The sequence below is a fragment of the Asterias rubens genome, chromosome 15, assembly GCF_902459465.1.
Source record: "Asterias rubens chromosome 15, eAstRub1.3, whole genome shotgun sequence".
Taxonomy (NCBI): Eukaryota; Metazoa; Echinodermata; class Asteroidea; order Forcipulatida; family Asteriidae; genus Asterias; species Asterias rubens.
The window spans coordinates 5,677,663-5,700,904 of record NC_047076.1 but is presented as its reverse complement, the minus strand read 5'-3'; the positions used below and the strand labels follow the sequence as shown (position 1 = coordinate 5,700,904).

At 39.7% G+C, this 23,242-nt stretch overlaps 3 protein-coding genes across 5 annotated transcripts; 1 reads left to right on the top strand and 2 right to left on the bottom strand.

The window, feature by feature from the left end:
• Positions 1 to 14,232, bottom strand: LOC117299954 (ankyrin repeat and zinc finger domain-containing protein 1-like). The gene is made up of 15 exons (XM_033783575.1): positions 14,106 to 14,232; positions 11,633 to 11,884; positions 10,938 to 11,014; positions 10,144 to 10,240; positions 8,986 to 9,206; positions 8,074 to 8,189; positions 7,325 to 7,429; positions 6,013 to 6,284; positions 5,334 to 5,486; positions 4,426 to 4,590; positions 3,700 to 4,330; positions 3,270 to 3,381; positions 2,434 to 2,532; positions 1,421 to 1,605; positions 1 to 774 (listed from the first exon to the last, which is right to left on the bottom strand). The coding sequence occupies exons 5-15, from the start codon at positions 9,148 to 9,150 to the stop codon at positions 651 to 653; spliced, it is 2,127 nt and encodes a 708-aa protein (XP_033639466.1). The 5' UTR covers positions 9,151 to 9,206; positions 10,144 to 10,240; positions 10,938 to 11,014; positions 11,633 to 11,884; positions 14,106 to 14,232; the 3' UTR covers positions 1 to 650.
• Positions 13,012 to 22,895, top strand: LOC117299955 (coiled-coil domain-containing protein 173-like). 3 transcript variants are annotated; one of them, XM_033783577.1, is made up of 7 exons: positions 13,012 to 13,142; positions 17,428 to 17,495; positions 18,152 to 18,384; positions 18,550 to 18,723; positions 19,491 to 19,696; positions 21,395 to 21,691; positions 21,978 to 22,895. In XM_033783577.1, the coding sequence occupies exons 2-7, from the start codon at positions 17,441 to 17,443 to the stop codon at positions 22,693 to 22,695; spliced, it is 1,683 nt and encodes a 560-aa protein (XP_033639468.1). In that variant the 5' UTR covers positions 13,012 to 13,142; positions 17,428 to 17,440; the 3' UTR covers positions 22,696 to 22,895. The 3 variants fall into 3 exon arrangements, with proteins under 3 accessions (XP_033639468.1, XP_033639467.1, XP_033639469.1); XM_033783576.1 differs by having other exon boundaries at positions 17,419 to 17,495; XM_033783578.1 differs by lacking the exon at positions 17,428 to 17,495.
• On the bottom strand, positions 15,425 to 17,443 carry LOC117299959 (pyridoxal phosphate phosphatase PHOSPHO2-like). Its single transcript, XM_033783582.1, has 2 exons — positions 17,089 to 17,443; positions 15,425 to 16,736 (listed from the first exon to the last, which is right to left on the bottom strand). Exons 1-2 carry the CDS (start codon positions 17,089 to 17,091, stop codon positions 15,948 to 15,950), a joined length of 792 nt encoding a protein of 263 aa, XP_033639473.1. The 5' UTR covers positions 17,092 to 17,443; the 3' UTR covers positions 15,425 to 15,947.
• Positions 22,896 to 23,242: the final 347 nt, after the last annotated feature.

Sequence of the window (23,242 nt, the reverse complement as noted above, 5' to 3'; positions counted from 1 at the left end):
TTTTTATTGGTCCTACCATGGAGGAAATTCATTTTTGTTAACGGATGTCTCTGTTATACTGTTTCTTGTCATGGATTTTATCATGTGGAATATATCTGTTGTGATTGGGCAACACATGGGGTTGGTGTCAATGTTATTTTTTTTATGCAATATGTACACAAAAGAAAATGCTGAACAAAAATTATGTGTGTTACAAATTTCTTATTAATTTATTCCATGGTGGCACAAGGAAGTTTAGTTTACATCCACTGTGATATAATATTTGACACAATTTGTCTTAGATTGGTTTTTGTCAACATAATACTGATTTATAAGCAAATTTCTTAATAAAGTTACAATAAAACATACATGATAATCTTCCTATTTAATCTGATTTTCAATTTTTGTTTTGCCCTCAGAAAAATTATTATAATCGTGAATAAATTGCCAGTAGTTTAAGCAACGGGCCAGTTAACTCATGACCGCACAAGTCCGGCAGCCTTGGTTTTTTCCATTGAATAATAGTCACTGTGTATACTTTCAGAAATAAATTATGTTCAAATGGGGTTGACTTTGAGTCTGGTATATTAAACGCACCGAAGAACTTGACCCAATAACATTTAATCAAAATCTCAAACAACAAAATCCTGGGTCCGATTTCATATTTCCAGTCATGATTTGGCGTTTTTCTGCTGTTGTTTGTGTGCTTTGACGCAATCGATGGTACAGAACTTGTAGTCGAGGTATTCAAACGGAACCTTGCCTGCTAGGCTATTTCCACACAACCAACATCGCCTGGAGAAAAAAAAACAGAAAGAAAGGTAGAGCATAATGAAAAGGTTTTTGTAAAAATACTGCAGAGCATGAGGAAATGATGATTTCTTTTGAAAATTTCTTGACCAGATATTAAGTGCTGTAATTCTATACATATTATTTGTTTCAAAAAACAATGAACTTTACATGTTCATCCGTATAATGGTATTTTGTATGCACATGTGTTCGTAGAAATGTGAATGTGAAATGAATGCGAGATCAACTGGTACCACGTGACTGTCAGTGTCAATATATCAACGTGGCTCAAGGCCACTCAGAGCTTTGAATTAGCATAGACAAATATTGCTCAGCAGATACCGATTACCAGCCAAATTCCATGAAGTTCCATGCAGTGACTGGTGCCCCACCTATTTTTTGCTCAGCAAAGAAATTTCAAGCAGAATTTTCTGCTTTGACACTGCTTTATTACACTGGGCCCTGTAATTTGTAAAGGCCAAGTCACACAGGCCCCGATAACGAGAACTATAAAAATGCACGCCCTTGATTGGTTTAATGAGCGTGGCCGTATTCTGCGTGGAGCATCTCAACCAATAGAATGCGTTCTCGTTGCATCGTTCGCTGCAGTGTGACTTGGCCTTTACCCGCTCAAAAAATTGAACACTCTTACTGAGTATTAGTGAGTGTTGTTGTCCCTGTGGGTTTCTGAGATGTAAGCTGAGCATTGAGTCGTCTTTCGGCAGCGATAGCTCTCTTCTCTCGATCAGTCAAAGCAGCGAACCGTCTCCTCTCCTCTTCCTCTAAATCTCGCTTCCTCTGCTCCTCCTCTTGTTGCTTAAGCTCTTGTTTCTGCTCCTGTGGTTGAAAGAGTCAAGAATGCATCGTTTAAACTTAAAGCCACTGTACACGTTTGGTTATTGTCAAAACCCAGTGTTCTCACTTGGTTTATCCCATCATAACCATAAAATAACAAGCCTGTGAAAATTTGGGCTCAATTGATCATCGAAGTTGCGAGAAAATGATGAAAAAAACACCCTTGTTGGACGAATTTGTGTGCTTTCAGATAGGCATAAAAGACTTCTAGCTAGAAGTCTTTTATTATGATAGTGAGAAATTACCTGTTGCTCAAAAATTACGTTACTTCAGAGGGAGTCATTTCCCACAATAAGATGTTTTATACTATCAACAGCTCTCTAATGCTCGTTACCAAGTCAGTTTTTAAGTTAATATTTTTTTGGAGTAATTACCAAATGTGTACCTTCCCTTTAACATAACATTACAATTAAAACATATAAGGCGCTAAAGGGGGTGTCGTGGCCGAGCGGATAAGAGCATCTGACTCAAATTCTGGTGATTCACCAGGATGTGGCTTAGAATCTCTGTTGTGACACTTGTGTCCTTGAGCGAGACACATAACCACTGCTTCTCTCCACTCAGGGGCAAGGGCATACATGTAGATGGTTTATGTGAATGGGATAATGCGTCTCAGATTCAAATTTTGGGCCATAAAAACTTGTATCTTGTTACAAAACCACATTACTTTAAAGTAAAATGTTTCTCAACATGCATTATACTATCGAAAGTTGCTGTAGGCTTCTAACCAATTGTGTTTGTTGCCATTAATTTTAATTGGACTGGTTACCAGACAGATACCTTCCCTTGGGGTTAAGTTATAACAATCACCTTGTCTCTAATCCTCTTGTTCTTCTTCTGTATCCTCCTCTTCTCTGCCGCTTTTGCTGCTCTCAGTTCCTCAAGGTCAGAGGTCAATGGACTTGGAATCTGCAGAGTGGAAGAATAGGAGATTTATTGGTCACATGGTGGCAGCAGACTATCAATTGTTCCCAAAAAATGTGTGCATACCCAGAGTTGTGTATTAAGTCAAAATTCACCCGGTATGTCTGAGTTTCAAAGCGTGCCGTTAAAATTATCATTCAGTCAAACACAAGACAAACCGAAACAAACTTCCGTTTTCACAACAAAATACAAGCAAAATTAAACATACACTTCCCTCTTTAGAAATCGTCCTCATATCATTGGCCACTGAAGCAAACAGTCAGGTTCAGAAATCACAAGTAGGAAAAAGACTGGTCTCTAAAACGGTCTTTAACTTTAGCGCTAGAATACCTTTGGTAATTGTCAAAGACCAGTATTCTCACTTGCTGTATCCCAACATGCACAAACATTTTGTCTCAACTGGTCATTAAAGTTGCAAGAAAATAATGAAAAAAAAAAAGAATACATTCTAAGTTGCAACTATTTGTGTGCTTTCAAATGCCAGAGAAGGCTTCTTGCTTAACATTCAAATATTTAACTGAGAAATTAACATCTACTAAGAGAAATTACCTCTTTCTCAAAAACTATGTTACTTCAGAGGGAGCCGTTTCTCACAATGTTTTATACTACATTTATCAACAGCTCTCCGTTGCTCTTTTATACCAAGTAAGCTTTTATGCTAACATATACTTTGAGCAATTACCAAATGTGTCCTGAGTGCCCTTAAATAAAATGCTCAGTACCTGTGATTTCTCGTAGTCGTACTTCTCGGGATGAGCGGCCATGTATCTTCTGAACTCCTTCCTAATCTCCTTATTACTGCACAGAACATAAGGAGGCTGGCCCTTCTTGTTCCTGAGATGAATGTAAGATGCAGATGTAATGGCCACTTATTTGAAAGTCTTCAAGTTTCTTAGGCCATGTACAAATTGCCAAATTGTAACCAGTTTCTTGAATGTGATGATCTTGGTACTCTCGGTCAGCTGCTCGGATCGTTCTGACAATCATTTTGTAAACTACTTTCTCAAGATGGTCTGGGGGTCGTGTATGAGTGTCGTGGTAATCCTGTTTAAGTATTTACCTTTTATTGTAAATGTAATGTATTTTTGACTTCTCTATTTTAAATAATAATCAGAAAACAAAGTTTTATCGTCTTCCGATAACATCACTTACTTTATGGCGGGATCAGCTCCGATGTCCAACAAATTCCACAGCATCGTTGCCTGTTCAGCTACAGCAGCCACATGTAACAGAGTACTGCCTTCCTCGTCCACAGGACAATTGACGATGGCTGATGCACCCTTCAGATCAGTCATGACTTGGTTATCTACCATGCCTTGCTCGTTACCCATCATACCTTGGTCGTTACCCACCATGCATTTGTCTTTACCCATCATGCCTTTGTCTTTACTCATCATGCCTTGTTCTTTTCCCATCATGCCTTGCTCTTTACCCATCATACACTGCTCACTTGTACTTTCCGGAAGGCTTACATTTTTAAGAGTATCATCCTGAGTTGGCTTTCTCACAACATCGTCTTCAGAGTGGACAATGGAACTCACAAGCCCTGCCGCTGTTTTGTCTTGGGACGCTACCTCTAACGGCGCTGTCTCAAAATCTGCATCCCAAAAGCCCCTCTCTTCCTCTCTGGCATCAACAGTCCCTGGAGTCTCCTCTGATTGTTCCTCGCCCCCATCAGGGACGGTCTCATCAACTCTGAGTGTCATCAACAAAGCTTGGAGACGGTCCCAATCTCCTTGCCTGCAGGCCTCACACAGTGTCTCCATTTTGCCGCTGGGTTTGCCTGGTTGGATTAAAAAGAAAAGATTGGCAATTCCATGTTGGGCCCAATTTCATAAAAAGCCTTGGCTATAACAAGAACCAATGACTATTTCTCACCATCTTCAGCTTCCTGTTTCTTCTTTGGCTTCTTTTTCTTCTTCGTCCTTTTTGGTTTTGTAATCCTGGTTTCAAATTCCTGGAGGTCTAGGGTAGATATCTCTTCCTCCAACATTACCAACTCTACATCACCTTCGCCATCCGTAATAACCTCAGGCCGATTCTCTGTTAAGAGTCGATAACAAAAAAGGAACATTCCGGTAAACGCCTTCTTGTCTTTCTCATATTTGTTGATTACCCTTTTTTAAATCATGGCTTTAGCACTAGCTTGGGCTCATTGGCCGGTTTGAAAAACCTGTACCAAAAGATGCACATTATTTGAAAAATAATAATAGCACTCCGCACTAGTGACATTATTTATACTAAAAATAACTGTATGTCAGACAAACATTCCATTATACATCAATCCGGGCGCGCAAGTGTGGAGCACCACACGTCATTGCTGCGGTGTCTTCAATGCCTAGATTATGCACGAAGACACCGCAATTGTTAAATTTTGTCAATAGAGGGCGCTACCAATTTTGTCTTGTCGGATTCTTGGTCCATAGCTCTCACCACTGATGAGCGAGTTGCCAACAAAAAAGTCTGAACCTGGGATCCAGATCTTAGGAGTTAGATTGAAATAATGGCATGTCCACTTTTTTGGTAACCCCTGGAGTTATAGATTCCAAGGAGCTTCTGGAAACAGTATCCTCAGTGCTTGAGAAGTAGAACCTTAACTTCTTCCAGATCTGCGCTTTTGAATGTTTTCAGTAAAAGGCACCTTATAAATGCTGTATTATTATTATTAGATGATAGAGCATGACTTATTTTATCTGGAGAAATGTACAGCATTTTTTTGTTTTCTAGCTGGACTTTAAAAAGTTAATTATACTTAAATACTATTTTTACTTAGATTTTTATTGCACCTTTATCTTCTCTGAGTGGTGAAGGTTTCGTAACATCATTTTCCTTCTCCAATTTTTCTTCTTTGTTTACGGTCACCTTGGGAGTATTCTTCGGCTGGCTGGTCTTAGGTGAAAACATCGCCGTAAATCTCTTTTCAGCTTCATTTGCATCTCCTGAATATTCAAATTTGACAATGAATGTTAAAATTTTAACCACAAGGACTATCGTTCAGAATCAGATTTTACTCGATTATCATGGAGCTGCTTAAAACACAAAAAGTGATCAGCACAAAAACAATTTTGCTAACCAGAGTACATTTACCAGCTAAAAATACCATGACACGTGTAAAATCTGTGACTGATATCCTGCTGTTTTGGGTGGTATCTACCACCTTTTGAAATGAAATGTTCACATGTTGATTCGATTGTGTAGCAGTATGCCATTAGCAGACTGACTCAAGTCTATTGTTTACTTCCCACAATGCATTGTATTACCTTAAAACATGGCCGCCCGCATGTTACAGTCGATTCTCATAATCTGGAATAAAGCTTGACTTATAACCTCTAACATACAAAGTTGTATCTTCTTACAGATGTACACAACTAGATTTATAAAGGATTAAAACAACCAAACAATTCCAAAAACCAAAGGTATACTTTAAAACAGTTTCTGTCTGTTGTATGCTTTGATTGCACTCACCGTAACATTCAACCGATGCGAGTAGTTCATGCACTCTTCGGATTTCTTTGAACGTTGGTCGTCTCGTTGCAAAAGGTATCGTGACGATTCGTTCATCTTTGAGATCTAGCAGAGGATTCTTTCCCCCAAAGAACACCTTCTTGTTGTAGCTCGGCGCCCTCAAGAAGATACGATGGCAGGAGTTGACGGAGTCGGCCCAACTTGCAAAGAGCGTTTGAATATCTTCAACAAGAGCTGCTTCGTTATAACGACGTAAGGATGCTCCCGCTGACCTAGTTCACATATTTGTTTGAACAGTTATCAACAATAAGTAAATAAATAAACAAATATATTCATAACTTGTATCAATTGTGCAAACTATATGTCCAAATGTTAAAAATCCGCATCTCTTAAACTATACCTTACTCCAAACATGCTCAGAGAAGGTGCACTATGCAGACGATCCAGAAACACCAAGGTAAAAACTGGCAGGAAAAGAACTGTTCGGAAAAAGGTCTGTCTTTGAAAGAACTGTCCTAGGAAAAGAGTTGTTTGAAAAAGGACTGTCTGGGAAAAGTATAATGATACTTAGCAGCCGATCCAGAAACACCAAGGCAAAAACTGGCAGGAAAAGAACTGTTTGGAAAAAGGTCTGTCTTCGAAAGAACTGTCCTAGGAAAAGAATTGTTTGAAAAAGGACTGTCTGGGAAAAGTATAATGATACTTAGCAGCCGATCCAGAAACACCAAGGCAAAAACTGGCAGGAAAAGAACTGTTCGGAAAAAGGTCTGTCTTCGAAAGAACTGTCCTAGGAAAAGAATTGTTTGAAAAAGGACTGTCTGGGAAAAGTATAATGATACTTAGCAGCCGATCCAGAAACACCAAGGCAAAAACTGGCAGGAAAAGAACTGTTTGGAAAAAGGTCTGTCTTCGAAAGAACTGTCCTAGGAAAAGAATTGTTTGAAAAAGGACTGTCTGGGAAAAGTATAATGATACTTAGCAGCCGATCCAGAAACACCAAGGCAAAAACTGGCAGGAAAAGAACTGTTTGGAAAAAGGTCTGTCTTCGAAAGAACTGTCCTAGGAAAAGAATTGTTTGAAAAATGACTGTCTGGGAAAAGTATAATGATACTTAGCAGCCGATCCAGAAACACCAAGGCAAAAACTGGCAGGAAAAGAACTGTTTGGAAAAAGGTCTGTCTTCGAAAGAACTGTCCTAGGAAAAGAATTGTTTGAAAAAGGACTGTCTGGGAAAAGTATAAATGATACTAACCGCCTGGAGCACCTTACGTGGGCTATTTAAGACTTTGATATTATTCTACCTGGTACTCACTTTGGCTGGTTACCACCCTGCTGTGAATCTCGCATTCCCTGCGCCGTTCCTCGTTTCGCTCTGACTGTGTAGCGATGAAACGTCTTGTGGGATACAATCTCCTTCCTAAGAAAAAAGTGAGAGTAATATACAGAGAGTTATAAGAAAGTTATAAGATAGTTATTCTGTTTTTTTATTTGATTATCTGTTAGAATGGAAATAGATGTCTTGAAATGAAAAATGAAATGAACGAAATGAAAGAGAACTGTTTGAGTCATATATAACCGATGTAAGACATTTGTTATACTATAACTTGGACCAACGAAGCAAATGTGATTAAGCGTTATGTTCAAGGTCACAAGTGCCAGGACCAGGACCCAATTTTAAAGCGCTGCTTAACTGTAAGCAAATTTTCATGCTTACTGTCGCAGAAAAATTTGCTAAGGTGCAGCGTATTTCACAGGTTAGCAGAACAACTAGGCGGCCATATTGCACGTTCACCATGAATTTGCATTGTGACATCATTTATTTTCATGCAGTAAGCACCGTAAGGTTAGCATGCCTTTTCGTGTGCATATGGTTAGCAGCACTATGAAACGGAAATCGCAGAGTAAGCACAAAATCAGCCGCTAAGCAGCACTATGAAATTGGAACACTAGAACTTGAGTCGGGTTTACTAGACCGATTGGTCACAACACTTCCTTAGTTAAGCCTAATTACAAAACAAGCCAACCAGAACCTTTCACTATTAATTTTTTTTTAACTCATACCCGTCAAAAACAGCACCTGCAAAATGGCCGCCGCCGATCATAAGAATCAGCCATTTCATCCTTGTGGGTATCTGCATTGCCATGGCAACAAGTTCTTGCTGAGTTGCTGGTGCATTCTACGAGAGAAATAAGTATTGGGCAGATATTCTTAAAATAAAATTATTATTTGCCTTTTTTGAAAAAACATTTATCAGGCCAGAGTAAGAGACTTACAAGAATCATACTATTACAAGTGCCATGTGGCGCGTTGGTGATGGCGTGATTGCTACGACGGTAGTGGAATGTTTGTCTGACAGTTGGGTACTTTGAGCAAAAGTGACGTCATTAGTGCAGAGTAATAATTGTCGTTGTTTAAAGGATTTGGGTACTTTTTCAAAATGTCCATAGATTTACATTAAACTTACAGGGTTTGAAGATAATGATAGTGGAAAGCTTCCCTTCAAATATTACTTACTGAGGTGCTGTAGTTTTTGAGAAATGAGTAAAACAATGTCATGAAAATACGTTTGTAAATGATTAAAATAATTTTCGTCTCATGAGACGAAAATTATTTTCATGACATTGTTTTACTCATTTCCCAAACACTACAGCACCTCAGCACGTTATATTTTCAGGGAAGCTTTCTACTATCATGATGTTCAAACCCTGTAAGTTTAGTGTAAATCTGTGGACATTGTGTTTTTTGTCCTACAAAAGTTACATAGACCCGTTAAACCTAAACAATTAAGAAAGTGGCAGCAACTTGCGATTGTAATAAAAAAATTGCCTTGTGCCGACACAGCATGCCAGACTAGACTGTAAAATCAGGTTGTGCTACCTTTTGACCGAAAAAATGGCACCTAGAAACAAAATGACCAAAGAAAAGATGGTCTCTCCATATTGCAACTAAATACACAGTAAAATTGTACTTACCTTCTTTCCGTACAAGATACAACGATGCACCGATACCAGCTTTCCGTTGCCGCTTCTGAAGAACACTTTGGGGTGCCCACGACCTCTAATCTTATGAGAAGTTGTCTTCACCCGTCTACTCCTATCTGATTGATTTGATGTTTGACGAGACTGGTACCCAGACATGTCATCGCTGTCGCTGTCCGTTTAGGAATCACTACCTGAGATACTCGAGACATCTCCTGCAGACAAAGCATTGAAGAATTAACCGTTTTGTATGGGTTTTGAGCAGTACTGGTTTTGAGGCATTGCATGGTGAGGTATCATTGAATACAGCTTGCTGAAATGCCATAACTACTTTGCAGTTTCTAACTACTTTGCAGTTTCCTATGCAGATTTGTTCTTTGAGAACTTGTCTTACTCTATTTTTATTCTACTGCCAATGAGTAGATTTCAGGATTCGAAAGACTACTTTAGTTCTGAAAAGAACTGTGTTACCTGGGGTGAGGGGGATGAGAGGTAAATCAGTCGGCAATACTTTTTCTTAGTGGATTGAGGGGACTTTTCGTTATTCTTCACTGAGCGGAGTGGGTTCTTGATTGGTTTCAATGTTTTGACTAACCAACTCTAGTCATCCTCAGGAGACTGAAGAGTGTTTGAGATGCTGGTCTCTTTAAATTCAGAGGTTTCAATGTAGATCCAGCACTGTGGTTATTTGCTCCGTATTCAAGATTTCCCACTAACTGCAGGCCTGGAGGAATAGACCTTTATCATGGTGCAGCCATCTTAAATTTGTCCCATTGATATTAATGTAACCAAACCGAGGCTGGAAGAAAACAAATAGTCTGGTTCCTATGTGCAAAATGATTATTAGCATTCATTATTGTTATTCGGTACAAGGAACATGACCAAGACGAAGACAGCATGGTAAAGGTCTATAACACGGAGGCCGCAGCCTCTGTTACCGCCCCCAAGCTTTTAATACACAATGAGACAGCCCATTCTTATTCAAGACCACCAGGCTTGTCCGGTCGCAAGATTCCTGGCCCAAGGCTAAAATCACTCGCCCCAGGGCAGTGATCCAGTATAAATTTCAAACCCTAGACGACACACGATGAGTGTTCTCACATTTTAAGAGCAAGGATCTATGGTGTGCTTTTATATAAAGAAGTAACTTACCCGATATTTTTTCAAAATTGTCTTCTGTTACTGGTTCAGCCCTCATAAGTTTCTGCTTCAAGTTGAACCGATGCCAGTCCAACTTGTAATGATCTGTCTGAATGAGAAAGGAAATAACATTCTACATTTGCCTGGGTTCTTATTCTTCATAGAGCTGCTTAAAAACAACAAGTACAAAACAACTGCGCTTTACCAGAAGTGCTTACTAGGAAAAGAGTAAAGCCAAACTAACAAGCTTTTTGTACCATTTGTAACAGTGTTCTTATTCTTCTTAGAGCTGCTCATCAACAGTTTGCTAAGTAAAAAACAACTGTGTTAACCAGAAGTTCTTACCAGAAAAAGGATACAGCAAAACTAATAGCTTTTTGTACCATTTGTAACTGGTTTCCTGCTTATTTTTGTTTGACAGAAAATGTTTAGGCACTAACATGTTTAAGCAGCCATATAAAATAGGTTCACCGCCCAATTTCATGGCCCTGTTTACTGCAATTTTTTGCGCTTAGGATAACCAGTCTCCGCTTACTGTGCAAGTGCCAAATTTCTGTGCTAGCCTTGTAAGCAAAGAATGCCTAGTAATAAGGAGTAGGCTAGGCACAAGCAAAACTTCCCTGCAAACCAGTGAAATATGCTTGACGAATTCCCTGCTTCCGCAAGCGCCAATTTTTTGCTTAAGGTAAGCAGAGCCATGAAATTGGGCCCAGTTTACTCCTACTTTGCAATGTACAGTATATGAGTTTTCAATTTTTGATACATCAAAGTTTGACAATTTTTCAGCATTGCAATTTTAGTTTTACCTGAAGTTGTCTTGAAGTAAACAAACAATTGCACAAGGAACATGCCATCTTTGTTGACACAGTATAAATGTCAGTTTCTGTGGAAGAAACAAAATTAGTTGAGTTAAAAAAAAGAGTGTGCTGTAATGGATAACAAAGTAACTTCCCGTCTTGACATTGGAAACTCTCGTTTCTATATGCACACAATAACAAGCCTGTGAAAACTTGAACTCAATTGGTCGTCAAAGTTGCGAGATAATAATGGAAGAAAAAACACCCTTGTCACACAAAGGACCATTAAAGACACTGGACACCTTTGGTTATTGTCAAAGAGCAGTCTTCTCACTTGGTGAATCTCATCATATACCGAAGTTGCGAGATAATAATGGAAGAAAAAACACCCTTGTCACACAAAGGTGTGTGCTTTCAGATGCTTGATTTCGGGACCTCAAAATCTAATTCTGAGGTCTCAAAATCTACTTCAAATATTTTAGTGGAAAATTAATTCTTTCTCGAGAACTCTTTTACTTCAGAGGGAGCCGTTCTCACAATGTCTTATACTATCAAACAACAGCTCTCCAAGTAAGTTTTTATGCTAACAATTATTATGAGTAACAACCAAATCTTTCAGAAGGCCTCCAACCCTATCTTTGGTACCCCCAGTTTAAGAGATTTTATAACAGTACCCCAAAAAGATCTGACTACAATTGATTTACCTGGACTATTAGTTGTATTTTGCTGATCATCATCAGGCATGTCGATGACCCCGTCAATTTCTGTGTTCAGTTGGCAAGGTGATAGCGTGATGCCTTCCAGAAGAGATGTAGATACATCAGGGTCGTACAGGTGAAAGGTCATGACCTTCTGAGTCTGTTGCTGGGACTCGGTGCGAGGGGCCGGGTGTGCGTTTGAGTCGGGCAAATTCTCCGCCATGGCTTGGGTAGACATACCAGCTTATACAAATTTTGCTATAAAGGTGGGGTTGAATCAAAACTAAAATTTAGGCTAAATTGGTCATCGAATTTGCAAGAGAATAATGAAAGGAAAAAAACACCCTTGTTGCACAACTTTGTGTGCTTTCAGGTGCATAATAAAAGTATTCTTTATATTCGAGTGAGAAATTATCTCCTTCTCAAAAACTTTCTCACTTTTTAAATATTTTTACTTCACTGGTGTTTCGAGTGTTACGATTACGAATGGATTCACTGGACATGATGATCAAATCCAAGTTCTTAGAATTTGTGTGATGAATATTGAAAGCGGTAAAAATTGGGCAAATCTAGTGACTAGTCTGTCAACACTGGCAAAATTGCACTCACGGTCGAATCTTGTGCACATTGTTTTGATCTCCGACTGTCGGGAGGATGGAGGGTTAAGATCATCGCAACTAGTTTTTTCCATGGTGGCTTGATGCTGACCCGGCCCACAAGTATGACAGTTCTGGATTCCATGAAAGGGTAGACCCAGTTACTGGGGGCGCTGTACTCCTTTTTTCTTTTCATTTTCAGAAATTGTTATTATCTAGCTAGCATGACCGATAATGACAAGTTTCGGAAAAAAAGGAGAACAGCGCCCCCCACCCCAGCAGTTACTAACCACCCCCCCCCCTCAAGCAGTCATTGCCAGTAACTGGGTCTACTCTAATGAAAGGGATGACATAGTGTCAACAAAAATTATTTTTGCCCTTTTTGCTGTCCATCATATTTACACTCAGTTTTGGTTACTTGTGTATTTTGTTATGGTGGGTTTGTTTGGCTAGAATTGGCTGCCCATAGCTGACCAAACAGTTGACCTTAGTCAGACCTTTTTTTTATTGCAACATATACAACATTGTTTAGTGTGCAAGAATGTGCCAAGAATGTACTATGCCACACCCCAGAGGGAGTCATGCTTTGTTAAGTCATTTTTGTAGCAGCTGTAAGCTGCTTTCATTCACTAGCTGAGCCTTGGTGTTCTTTCTTTATACATGTTCATTGTGTTGACCTAAGACTAAAGTTTAAAGAGCCTCTTTTAGGTTACTTCCCATGCTTTGTGACTTAACTAAGTGCTTTTGAATCCACTAGAGTTTTGGTATAAAATCATTGTGCTCAGTTTTACATTGAGTATTTGTGACTGGGGCATTGGAGTGTGAGCATCATGTCTGAACTGAACTCAAAGTCAGTGTTTTTATGGCTGGGTTTTCATGGCATTGGTGATGATGTGTAGTGTAGCCCACGCCTTGGTTCTGTAAGTTCACATTTTTATTTCTCTATACCCCGGGTGCATCTAGCATTAGCAATGTTTTAGCATTAAATTTGGGTTAACTTCCTGGGCGAACTGGGGCGCTGTACTCCTTTTTTCGAAATTGCCCTATCCCCAGTTACTGGGTCTAGCGTCTAGGCGAATTGGATATTGAATTTGGAGGGCTAAAGCCTGTAAAACACAACAACAACTTTCCCCAAAATTAAACCCCAAGTTATTGGCTTGTTCATTTTTCTTTTGGTAATTTATCTGGCCATTTCTTTAATATAAATCCCACGACTGGCAGAATTCCCAAGGAAGGGGGTTCCGTTCCAATATTTATTTAAATAACACTTTTTTAAATTAACAGTAAAACATAACTCCCAAAAAGTAAAATTTATACTTTTTGGGAGTTATGTTTTACTGTTAATTTAAAAAACTAAAAACCCCTGCTAGTGCTAGCTGCTGAGTGCTGTACTAGCTACCTAGTCCTAGTTCTGGTTCCGGTTCCATCATCCATGCTAAAAAAAATAAACCATTAAGGGTCATATAGCGTAGAACAGTACATTTGAGGGATTTCCCATTTGAGCCCCACTTTTACACACAAAAGTCGCGGGACCAACACACATGACAAAGTGACACACTCCAGCTCGTGGATTGGACCGATTTGTGGGGCTACAGCTGACCTAGCCCACCTTGTTGAGCTGTTAATAATGGCTCCGCTTTTACTATCGGTCTCATCACTGTCGCCATTACGGTGACAGTGATGAGACCGATGTTAAAAGCGGAGCCATTATTAACAGCTCAACAAGGTGGAACAGCTGACCATCCGACCATGACATGATAGACATGGCATGGGGATCATGAGCTGACCGATCAATCATCAATGGAACCATTTTTTTGAAGGAACCATCCCAACGGGTGGGTCAGCGGTTTATTACGTGTTCACTCACATTACTTACATCTTACCTTGACCTTGGTGTTTTAGGACTTAGATGCAATACATAAATCACATTTTAACTTCAACAAACGTCGTCCGAATTACTTTCCTCGATGTTTACGTGGGCGCGGCCATCTTGGATTTATCCACATGCAAATCAAGCCACGACGTCATCAAAATGAAATGGGCTGTGCTGGGTGTGGGGGGGGGGGGGGGGGGGGCGGAGAGAGTTTTTTTAGGGGGGGTGCCATAAATGCTGATGGTAAGTTACTCGAGCGTTAATAATAATAAAGAATGATAATAAAGGAGTCAAAGGACGTATATTCAAATAATTTTATTCATTGGTCATATTCTAAAAGTCAAGTTGATCAAACATGAATAAAACACAAGATGAAACCAAAAGATTTAAGAACACCCGCTTCTATAGTTTCTTCTTTTATTTGCAACCAATGTCTCCAAGATGCATAATTTTGAAATCATTCTAAACAAAATTCTTCAAAATAAAACAATATACTAATTTACAGCTATCACAGTTTTCCTAACCGAGCTAATACCCACCGAGTGTGGGATGTCACTTTGTTTACAAAAAGGGCAAGTTTGGGCAAGACATTGATGAAATCTTACATTTTTTTCTTTTGCAATAAAATGACAGAATCTTGCGTGCACCTTAATTTGTTTTGCATTGGCCTTTTTTTTCATATCAAAAGTTAATGATCAGTAGGGATGATCAGTAGTTCAACAAATGTAAGGCTTCTTCAAGCTCGATACTTTCGAGTTGAGAGGCAAATACCTCTAGGCCAGGCCTGTGGAATTACACAATGGCCTCTGTTTCCCCATATCTTTGCCTTTGTGCGCCTTCTAAACTTTCCAATAGACTTTAAGATTGTCCAAATCAAATACCCTTTGCAAGAAAATATAGGCCTACCACAGCCTGCTGCTCCCTGAACCGTTCCAGTACCAAAATGCAAACCGAAATACTTACTAAAAATACCAACATAAATTATTTCCATTAAAACTTATTTCCAAGATTGCATGAAATTATTATTTACTGATCAAAACTGTTGTAAAATAACAGTAAGAATTTGAGAGGCTGAGGAAATGTCTTCTGGGATTCGAACTGGCACTAGCTACCGGGCAATCTCTGTGGTCTAGCTCTCGAAGGTTCCCATTTATACACCTGGTTACTCAGAAGCAATTCATGGTAAATTGTCTTGCTCAAGGACTTACGACTTAAGTTACAGGTCAGTCCTGATACTTCACGGAGGCACAGAAGGCGATTGCCTCCGTGTCCCCTGGTCATTGCCTTGGTGCCCTTGAAATGCTCCAGTACAAATTTACAAAATCCTCATAGGGTGCCCTTTACTCAAGGAGAAAATGCCTTGGTGCCCTTGCCCTTTCAAAAACGAAGCACACAGACCTGACAGTTCATGACTAGATTTCAAACCACTAGTCTGAGGATTAAGCCATCAGTACTTTAATCCGATGCGTAAAACATTCGGCTATGACATGCTCGCCATATGTAAGCATAACTCAAAATAAAAATGTTGATCTTTGGTACAATGCTAAAAACAATAAATGAATGGTAAACACTGAATAGAAATGTTCTATCAATTTTAAATGACACCCTGATATGTGAAATTGCTATGAATACAAAAATATAAAGATAATCAATGTTGATACAATATGCAAATTATAATAATTTAGAAAATTGAGAACTATAATGAATTCTCAAGTCAGTTATTACTTCCACCATGCAAAGTTTCAAATCCCAAAAGATAATTTAAAACCTATTCAAGAAACTTGTCATTTTTCTTTCAATATTGAAAGAAAAATGACAAGTTTGTGATTTTTGTTTGCTTGAATCTGTACACTCATCCTTCCACTATACCCTGTAAACAATTTAAAATCTCACGAGCGTTGTCCCACGGTACCACCGTCGCTCTGAGTTTCTGATGAGGCTCACTGTCACTCGGACTCTCTTTATTGTACTTCTCGATTTTCTGAATGAGTTTATAACCCTTCCTGGGAAAGACAAAATCTCGCTCTCCAAGAGCCAAGCATGGGCAGAAATCATTGCCACCATCCCCGACGAATAGAACTCTGTCGTACTCTATTCCATTCGACTGACGCATCCTTGCGATGTAATCTTTAAGTATGGTCCCCTTGCACATGTTGACTGCACAACGGGGGCAGTCATGTTGGTGATGATGTTGTATTTTTAGACATCCCTCATCGTCGAATTCAGCCGGGTTTGTGAAGATCTCCTTGTACGCATTGGCGAGCCCCACCCCCTCCATGATGCAGCTGATGAAAAAAGAGTTTGCATCGGATGCGATAATGGTGTCAACAGAGGGCGCTTTCTCTTGATATTTCAGAAACTCTAACATCCCTGGTGTGAAGGGAATGTCCCTGAAGCAATTGACGATGTCTTTCTTCTGAACGCCTAGAGTGTGGAGATGAAGAAAGATATCGGCCATGTATGCAGTCCAGCTCTTGTGGTCCTTGTAGCTGTTCTTGATGTCTTGAGGGACGTTCTTGCCAGGGAGGAGGTTCCAGACTCTGGTATCGGAGTTGTCATCTACGATGGTGTGGTCAAAGTCCAAGACCACAAGGACTTTGGGAACTGGCATTTTCTTTGGGAACTGCCTAAAAAATAAATGCTGAAATAAGGCAAAAACAAAAACTAATGTAACTTGTATTGAAGAATTTAATTTTTAAACATTATCTTTACTGGATAACAACTGAAGCCTTCCAGCACAGAACCTTAGCTGAACCCCACTAATCTCAATCGCAGGCTTACCCCCCCCCCCCCACCAGTCCCCACAAACCACCTGTCGCCCCGCCCCCTTTTCAGCAGCCAATTCATCAAGCGGCCATCCATCTACATCCACCACAGTACACGACTCTTATCACCATAATTTGACGTTATAGATTTTATCACTTATCCAAAAAGGTTGACAAAATTGGGTGGTTTAAAGAAACAAATAATGCTTGGAATATAATGAGGCATACCATTCATAAACAGCAGATTGCAGGCTAGTACAATTTATTTGTACCATACGGGATACGGTCCGGTATTTTTTGATGTCTCGTTTTTTTGGGTCACCTTGTTTTTTTGCAACAGCGCCCTCTGTTGGTGCTGTAGAGTAGCGAATAAAACGTGTTTATTTGGTTGACGACCTTAGCAACGCTATGTAAATTGGATCTCTCCAGCTCGTGCATGACTGCCGCTGAAATTCTGTAGGGACTAACAAATTTCTCACACAAAACAACTGAAAATTCACTAAATTCTAAGTGAATGTAAATTCATTTTTTGAGTTTCTTGTCATCTCTACATTGACGAGCGGTCAGGGAGACGTAGAAGATGGAAGTGAGCGGAGAAACTGTGAGATATGGTCGCAGGAAAGGAAAGTCTCGAGGTAAGATTTTGTGTTCGTTGTTTTTGTTCTTCTCTCTACTCTCATTGCACTCAGGCTGAAGACTGACCGGGCGTAGCGCGCCGTTGTCCCGGTGTCATTTTCTCTGGATTCGCTCAGCCATATTTTACATAAAGCTATACTATATAGGCCCCTAGCACTGTTTTAAGATTAAAAATGTCCATAGAATAGATACAACAGATGTCAAACTTCTATTGAGTTATGGTTATCGTAATTTAGTTTGAATAATTAATAATTTAACATTTCATTTGATTTTTTTTGGGTAAATAAATGTTGTTGATGAAATTGAAAAGTAATGTTTATCTTTCAATTGTTTTATTCAAGTTTCAAATTTGTATTGACGAAGTACATGAAGTAAAGATTTATTCAGTTAAGATTAAGAATATTGTCACGCTCTTCGATTTTGAAAAAGAAAAAATTATTTTGTATTGTATTGTTATGATTACAACAGAATGTTATTGACAATAAATCCTGTCGGTAATAAAATCACCCCTGAAACAACAATAATTAAGTCATTTAAATATTATCATTGTTGTTGAGTACACAGTTGATTTTAAATTAAATCAGTGCTGTTGTATTTCATGCAAAAAGTATTATTACTCTTCCCTAAAAATATTTTGTATTTTTGATTTACGCAGGTTCCACACCACCCGTCGATCCGAACGATCAGACAGCCGGGTTGATGCATGTACCAACTGCTGAGGACCTACGCCAAGTCACCATCCTCTCCCAGGGTGACTGGAGCCGCATCGCCGCCCAACTGGAAAAGAAATCGCAGGAGGAGGAGAGGATGCGGGCCAGGCATGAGGAGAAGAAGCTTCTACATCAACGCTCCAAGGAGATGGTGAAGAACTGGAGTAACACAATAGCTGTAAGGAGAAATCTCTTGCTCTACATTTTAGTTTCCTTCTTTCGTTACTATTATCACACTGAGTAAAAAAAGAAACATGTTTAGCGTCCGAGTTTCTCAAAAAAAAGGAAGGAGGAGGGGCTTTTTTAAGAGAGTAATATTGAGCTGATTTTTCTTCTTGAACAGGGTCAGCGTCTGAAGAAGTTGGAAGCTCGAGCGATCCGAGAGGAGAAGGAAGAGGCGGAGAGAGTTCAGGTGGATATAGGGGAGGCAAAGTTCCAAGCCCAACGTAGGAAAGAAGCTATTGAGAAGGCCAAGACACTACAATACTACCAAACAGACAGGGTGAAAGGATTTCATGTAAGTACAACAAAAACACAAATTATTGCTTATTTCTTTGAAGGGGTCATGTCGCTGTGATAAAAGCAGGGCCCAATTTCATGGCTCTGCTTACTGCCGATTTCTGCGCTTGCAATCACCATTCTCTGCTTACTGTGCAAGCACCGAATAGATATGGTTAACATGGCGAGAGTTCATAATTAGATGAACGGTAATAAGCCTGCTTTTAAGCTTCTTACCGGAAACTGCGAAATTCTTCAAATCACTCAACATATTCAAGAACAGTTTTAAAACCCATCTTCATAGAGAAGCATTTTGTTAAGTTTATTTTTCTTATTATGTTATGTTACTTTGAGCGCCGCTTGCGGCGGATACCGGCGCTACAAAAGTGTCCATTATTATTATTATTTTGAAGGCGTTGCTGACTTGAATAAAAAACTTGATATTTTAAGGCTGTAAGCGGAATAATTTGTCTGCTTGCAACTGTGTCTAGCTCAAGCAAAGCTTGTACTGTAATGCTAATTTGCAGTAATTCTTGCATGCCTTGTAATACGCAATATATGATGAATTTTCATGACAGTAGCTATATATGGCATCAAGGCAAAGGGGTCACTATTAAAGGGACAATTCCATAATAGTTGTCAAACAAGAATGTTTAGCTTGGCAAAAACCTGACAGGAGACCAGGACAGAACATAGGTTTTTAATCGATAAACCACTGTCTGCCAATCAAGATGATTAAAGTTCTCAGCAAACTGATATTGATGATCTGATTGTACTTGTTTACAGGGTGCTCTGCTGCTGACCGAAGTCTTGAAGGAGCGTGAAGCTCAAATCAATCTGAAGGATCGCAAAGATGCCGCCATGGCCGAAAAGGATAAGGGTCTTCTGGCCCGATATCAGAGGGAACTGGAGGAAGGTATTCTGGAAGATCACAAGAAAGCGGTCAAATCACTCAAAGAGAGGAAGCAAGTGGCAGAGTTCCAAATTAAGCAGTGAGTGCCCACGTTCTATTCAAGAGAGGGTCAATATTGTTGTTGTAGTTTTAAAGTAGGATTTGAAACTTTGCATGGTGGAAATATGGTATGAAAAGGTTTGCGTTAAAGGCAGTGGACACTATTGGTAATTGTCAAAGACTAGCCTTCACAGTTGGTGTATCTCAACATATGCATAAAATAACAAACCTGTAAAAATTTGAGCCCAATCGGTCATCGAACTTGCGAGATAAAAATGAAAGAAAAAAACACCTTTGTCACACGAAGTTGTGTGCGTTTAGATGGTTGATTTCGAGACCTCAAGTTCTAAACCTGAGGTCTCGAAATCAAATTCGTGGAAAATTTCTTCTTTCTCGAAAACTATGGCACTTCAGAGGGAGCCATTTCTCACAATGTTTTATACTATCAACCTCTCCCCATTACTTGTCACCAAGAAAGGTTTTATGCTAATAAATATTTTGAGTAATCACCAATAGTGTCCACTGCCTTTAACACCATGTAATGACTATCTCTTAATGAGTTGGGGTGGTTCTGAAAAGAACCCGTTGGTTTCAACTCGTCGTTCCGATCAGTATGCTCTGAATCATTTGGAGACAGATGACGATCAGAGCATACTGATCGAAACGTCGAGTTGAAACCAATTGTTCTTTTCAGAACCACCCCAACTCTATTAGAGATAGTCATTGCATGGTGTTACCGCGAGCCTTTCCATATTGTTGTAGTTTTGTTCTCTAAAAAACTCAGTATTCTGTTGACTATTTGCCAATGTCCAGAAGTTCTGAGATGCAGAATCTACAAGCTTTCACCCTCCTACAATCTGGTACTTTACCCCCTCAAACCAGTTTGTGAGTGAACATAAAGGGCAATCTATCTATCTATCCAGCTTTATCTAACTGCAAAGGACAAAACTGTGTTCGCACGATGTAGATACATTTGCCCTTACTGCTCTGACTGGTTGGTTAAAGGCACTGGACACCTTTTGTAATTTGTCCAAGACCAGTATTCTCACTTGGTGTATCCCAAAATGAATTAATAACAAATATGTGAAAATGTGGGCTCAATAATTGGTCATCGAATTTGCAAAAGAAGAATGAAAGATAAAACACCCTTGTTGCATGACCTTGTGTGCTTCAGATGCATAATAAAAGGCTTCAGCTGACCTCTTTCTCAAAAACTACGTAACTTCAGAGAGAGCCGTTTCTCACAATGTTTTATACTATTATCAGCTCTACATTGTGTGTTACCAACTAGGTTTTTTATGCTAACAATTTGTGTTGAGTAATTACAAATAGTGTCCAGAGGCACTGGACACTATTGGTAATTACTCAAAATAATTATTAGCATAAAACCTCACTTGGAGCGAGTAATGGGGAGAGGTTGATAGTATAAATCATTGTGAGAAACGGTTCCTTTTGAAGTGACATAGTTTTCGAGAAAAAAAGTAATTTTCCACAAATTTGATTTCGAGACCTCAAATTTAGAACTTGAGGTCTCAAAATCAACCATGTAAACGCACACAACTTAGTGTGACAAGGGTGTTTTTTCTCTCATTATTATCTCGCAACTTCGACGACCAATTCAGCTCAAATTTTCACAGGTTTGTTATTTCTTGCATATGTTGACATACACCAAGTGAGAAGACTGGTCTTTGACCATTACCATTAGTGTCCACTGTCTTTAATTAATAAATCTTTGTAGGATCGAGAAACACATCGCCGACGGAGAAAGAGAAGTCATCGATGACATCCGAGAGGGAGAGGATCTCAAACAAAACGTGATTCACTACAACGCTGAGAAGGCTAAGATCGAGGGGATTCGCACACAGGAGAAGATCGACCTGATGAACGCCCACAAACAGACTGTGGCCAACAGGGATTTGATTCGCGCCGCTGAGTTGCAGAAGGAAGAGGAGGAGGAAGAGGAAATTCGCATCTTCGCTGCCGCCAAGAAGAAGATGACCAAACTGAGGAAGGAGCGAGAGCAGACACTGTGGCAGTAAGTACAAGCTTCCCTTAAAATATTACTTGCTGAGGTGCTGTAGTCTTTGAGGAATGGGTAAAAAAAATTCCTTAAAGTAACTTAATTAAGCTGAAATGTCTACAGGTGAATTATATTACATACATCTTCCTTCACAGTGAGTAGGGATTCATGCCATGGCCAAAAAACACAGACAAATATTAATTCTAATTTGTACTTTAAAAAAGGGAGCAGACAGTATTCCCCTTCCATCATTTGATCATTTTCTAGCTTGCTAAAAGTCACTTTTTTTTTTTTTGTACAGGAAAAAGCAAGATAATGTGAACAAGATGGTCAACAAACTTGACGGTCAACTCAAGGCGAAGATGGACGACGAAGATGACCGCATCGCCAAGGCCGTCGAGGAGCGCGAAGCTGCCCGAGATAAAGAAGCCATGGAGAAAGAACAGAAGCTTGGAAAGAACCTGCAGGAGGAAGCCGAGCACAGGATGATGCAGATGAAGCAGCGAGAACAGCTTGAACGGGAGGAAAAGAGACGCGAGCTGGAAGCCCTCTACACCAAGATGGAGGCCGACAAGCTCTTTGCTGCCAAACAGAAAGAGAAGTACAGCCAGACGAGAACCGGAAACGTCAAACTGGCCAAGTTCCACATCAAACAGGTCTCGGAGAGGCAGGATCTAGAAGTCAAAGAGGAGCAGGAGAAACTGGAGATGGACAAGAAGAACTTGGAGCTGCTCGCCATGGAGGAGATACAGTTCCAAGAATACGCCAAGAAGGTCATCGACCACTGCGAGGAGGGTCAGAGGAACACCTACCCCCTGCGGAAGGCAGCGAGGGAGGGCCATGGGGGTGGGCTCGGGCCCGTCTTTGAAGGTAAAGGTGGAATCCGCCCAAGTTACCTCGTGAACGACCACACCGACGTGGAGTTGCCCCACTACCAAAGGAACAGCACAGATAACGTGAAATACTCCCATGCAGGAAATACTGGTAAAACCTCAAAGAGGCTTGGATTTGTATGGTAGAATGTGCCTTGTCGGAATCTGTTCATAGTTTCATGTACAAAACAAAAAGACTAAAGCAAGTCACATTGTTACCTTTCCAAACCTTTTTTGATGTGCTACTTGATTTCCTCTGATGACAAGGCAATATGATTAAAGACAGTGGACACTATTGGTAATTGTCAAAGACCAGTCTTCTCACTTGGTGTATCTCAACATATGCATAAAAGAACAAACCTGTGAAAACTTGAGCTCAATTGGTCATCGAAGTTGCGAGATAATAATATTAATAAAAGAAAATAACACGAAGTTGTGTGCTTTCAGATGCTTGATTTTGTGACCTCAAATTCTAAATCTGAGGTCTCGAAATCAAATACGTTGAAAATTACTTAGTCTCGAAAACTACGTCACTTCAGAGGGAGCTGCTCCTCACAATGCTTTAAACTATCAACCTCTCCCCATTACTCTTTACCAAGTGAGGTTTTAAGCTAATACATATTTTGAGGAATTACCAATAGTGTCTACTGCCTTTAAATTGGACTCGTCCTTTTGACTTTTGCTAAATTAATCA

Excerpts from the sequence above, each read along its gene's own strand:
- LOC117299954 (XM_033783575.1), bottom strand. The coding sequence starts at position 9,150 with ATGTCTGGGTACCAGTCTCGTCAAACATCAAATCAATCAGATAGGAGT. Across the intron at positions 2,533-3,269 it reads ACGACTACGAGAAATCACAG|ATTCCAAGTCCATTGACCTC; the intron begins GTACTGAGCATT and ends TCCACTCTGCAG. Across the intron at positions 775-1,420 it reads ACAACACTCACTAATACTCA|GCGATGTTGGTTGTGTGGAA; the intron begins GTAAGAGTGTTC and ends TTTTTTCTCCAG.
- LOC117299955 (XM_033783577.1), top strand. The coding sequence starts at position 17,441 with ATGGAAGTGAGCGGAGAAACTGTGAGATATGGTCGCAGGAAAGGAAAG. Across the intron at positions 19,697-21,394 it reads GCAGAGTTCCAAATTAAGCA|GATCGAGAAACACATCGCCG; the intron begins GTGAGTGCCCAC and ends AAATCTTTGTAG. Across the intron at positions 21,692-21,977 it reads CGAGAGCAGACACTGTGGCA|GAAAAAGCAAGATAATGTGA; the intron begins GTAAGTACAAGC and ends TTTTTTGTACAG.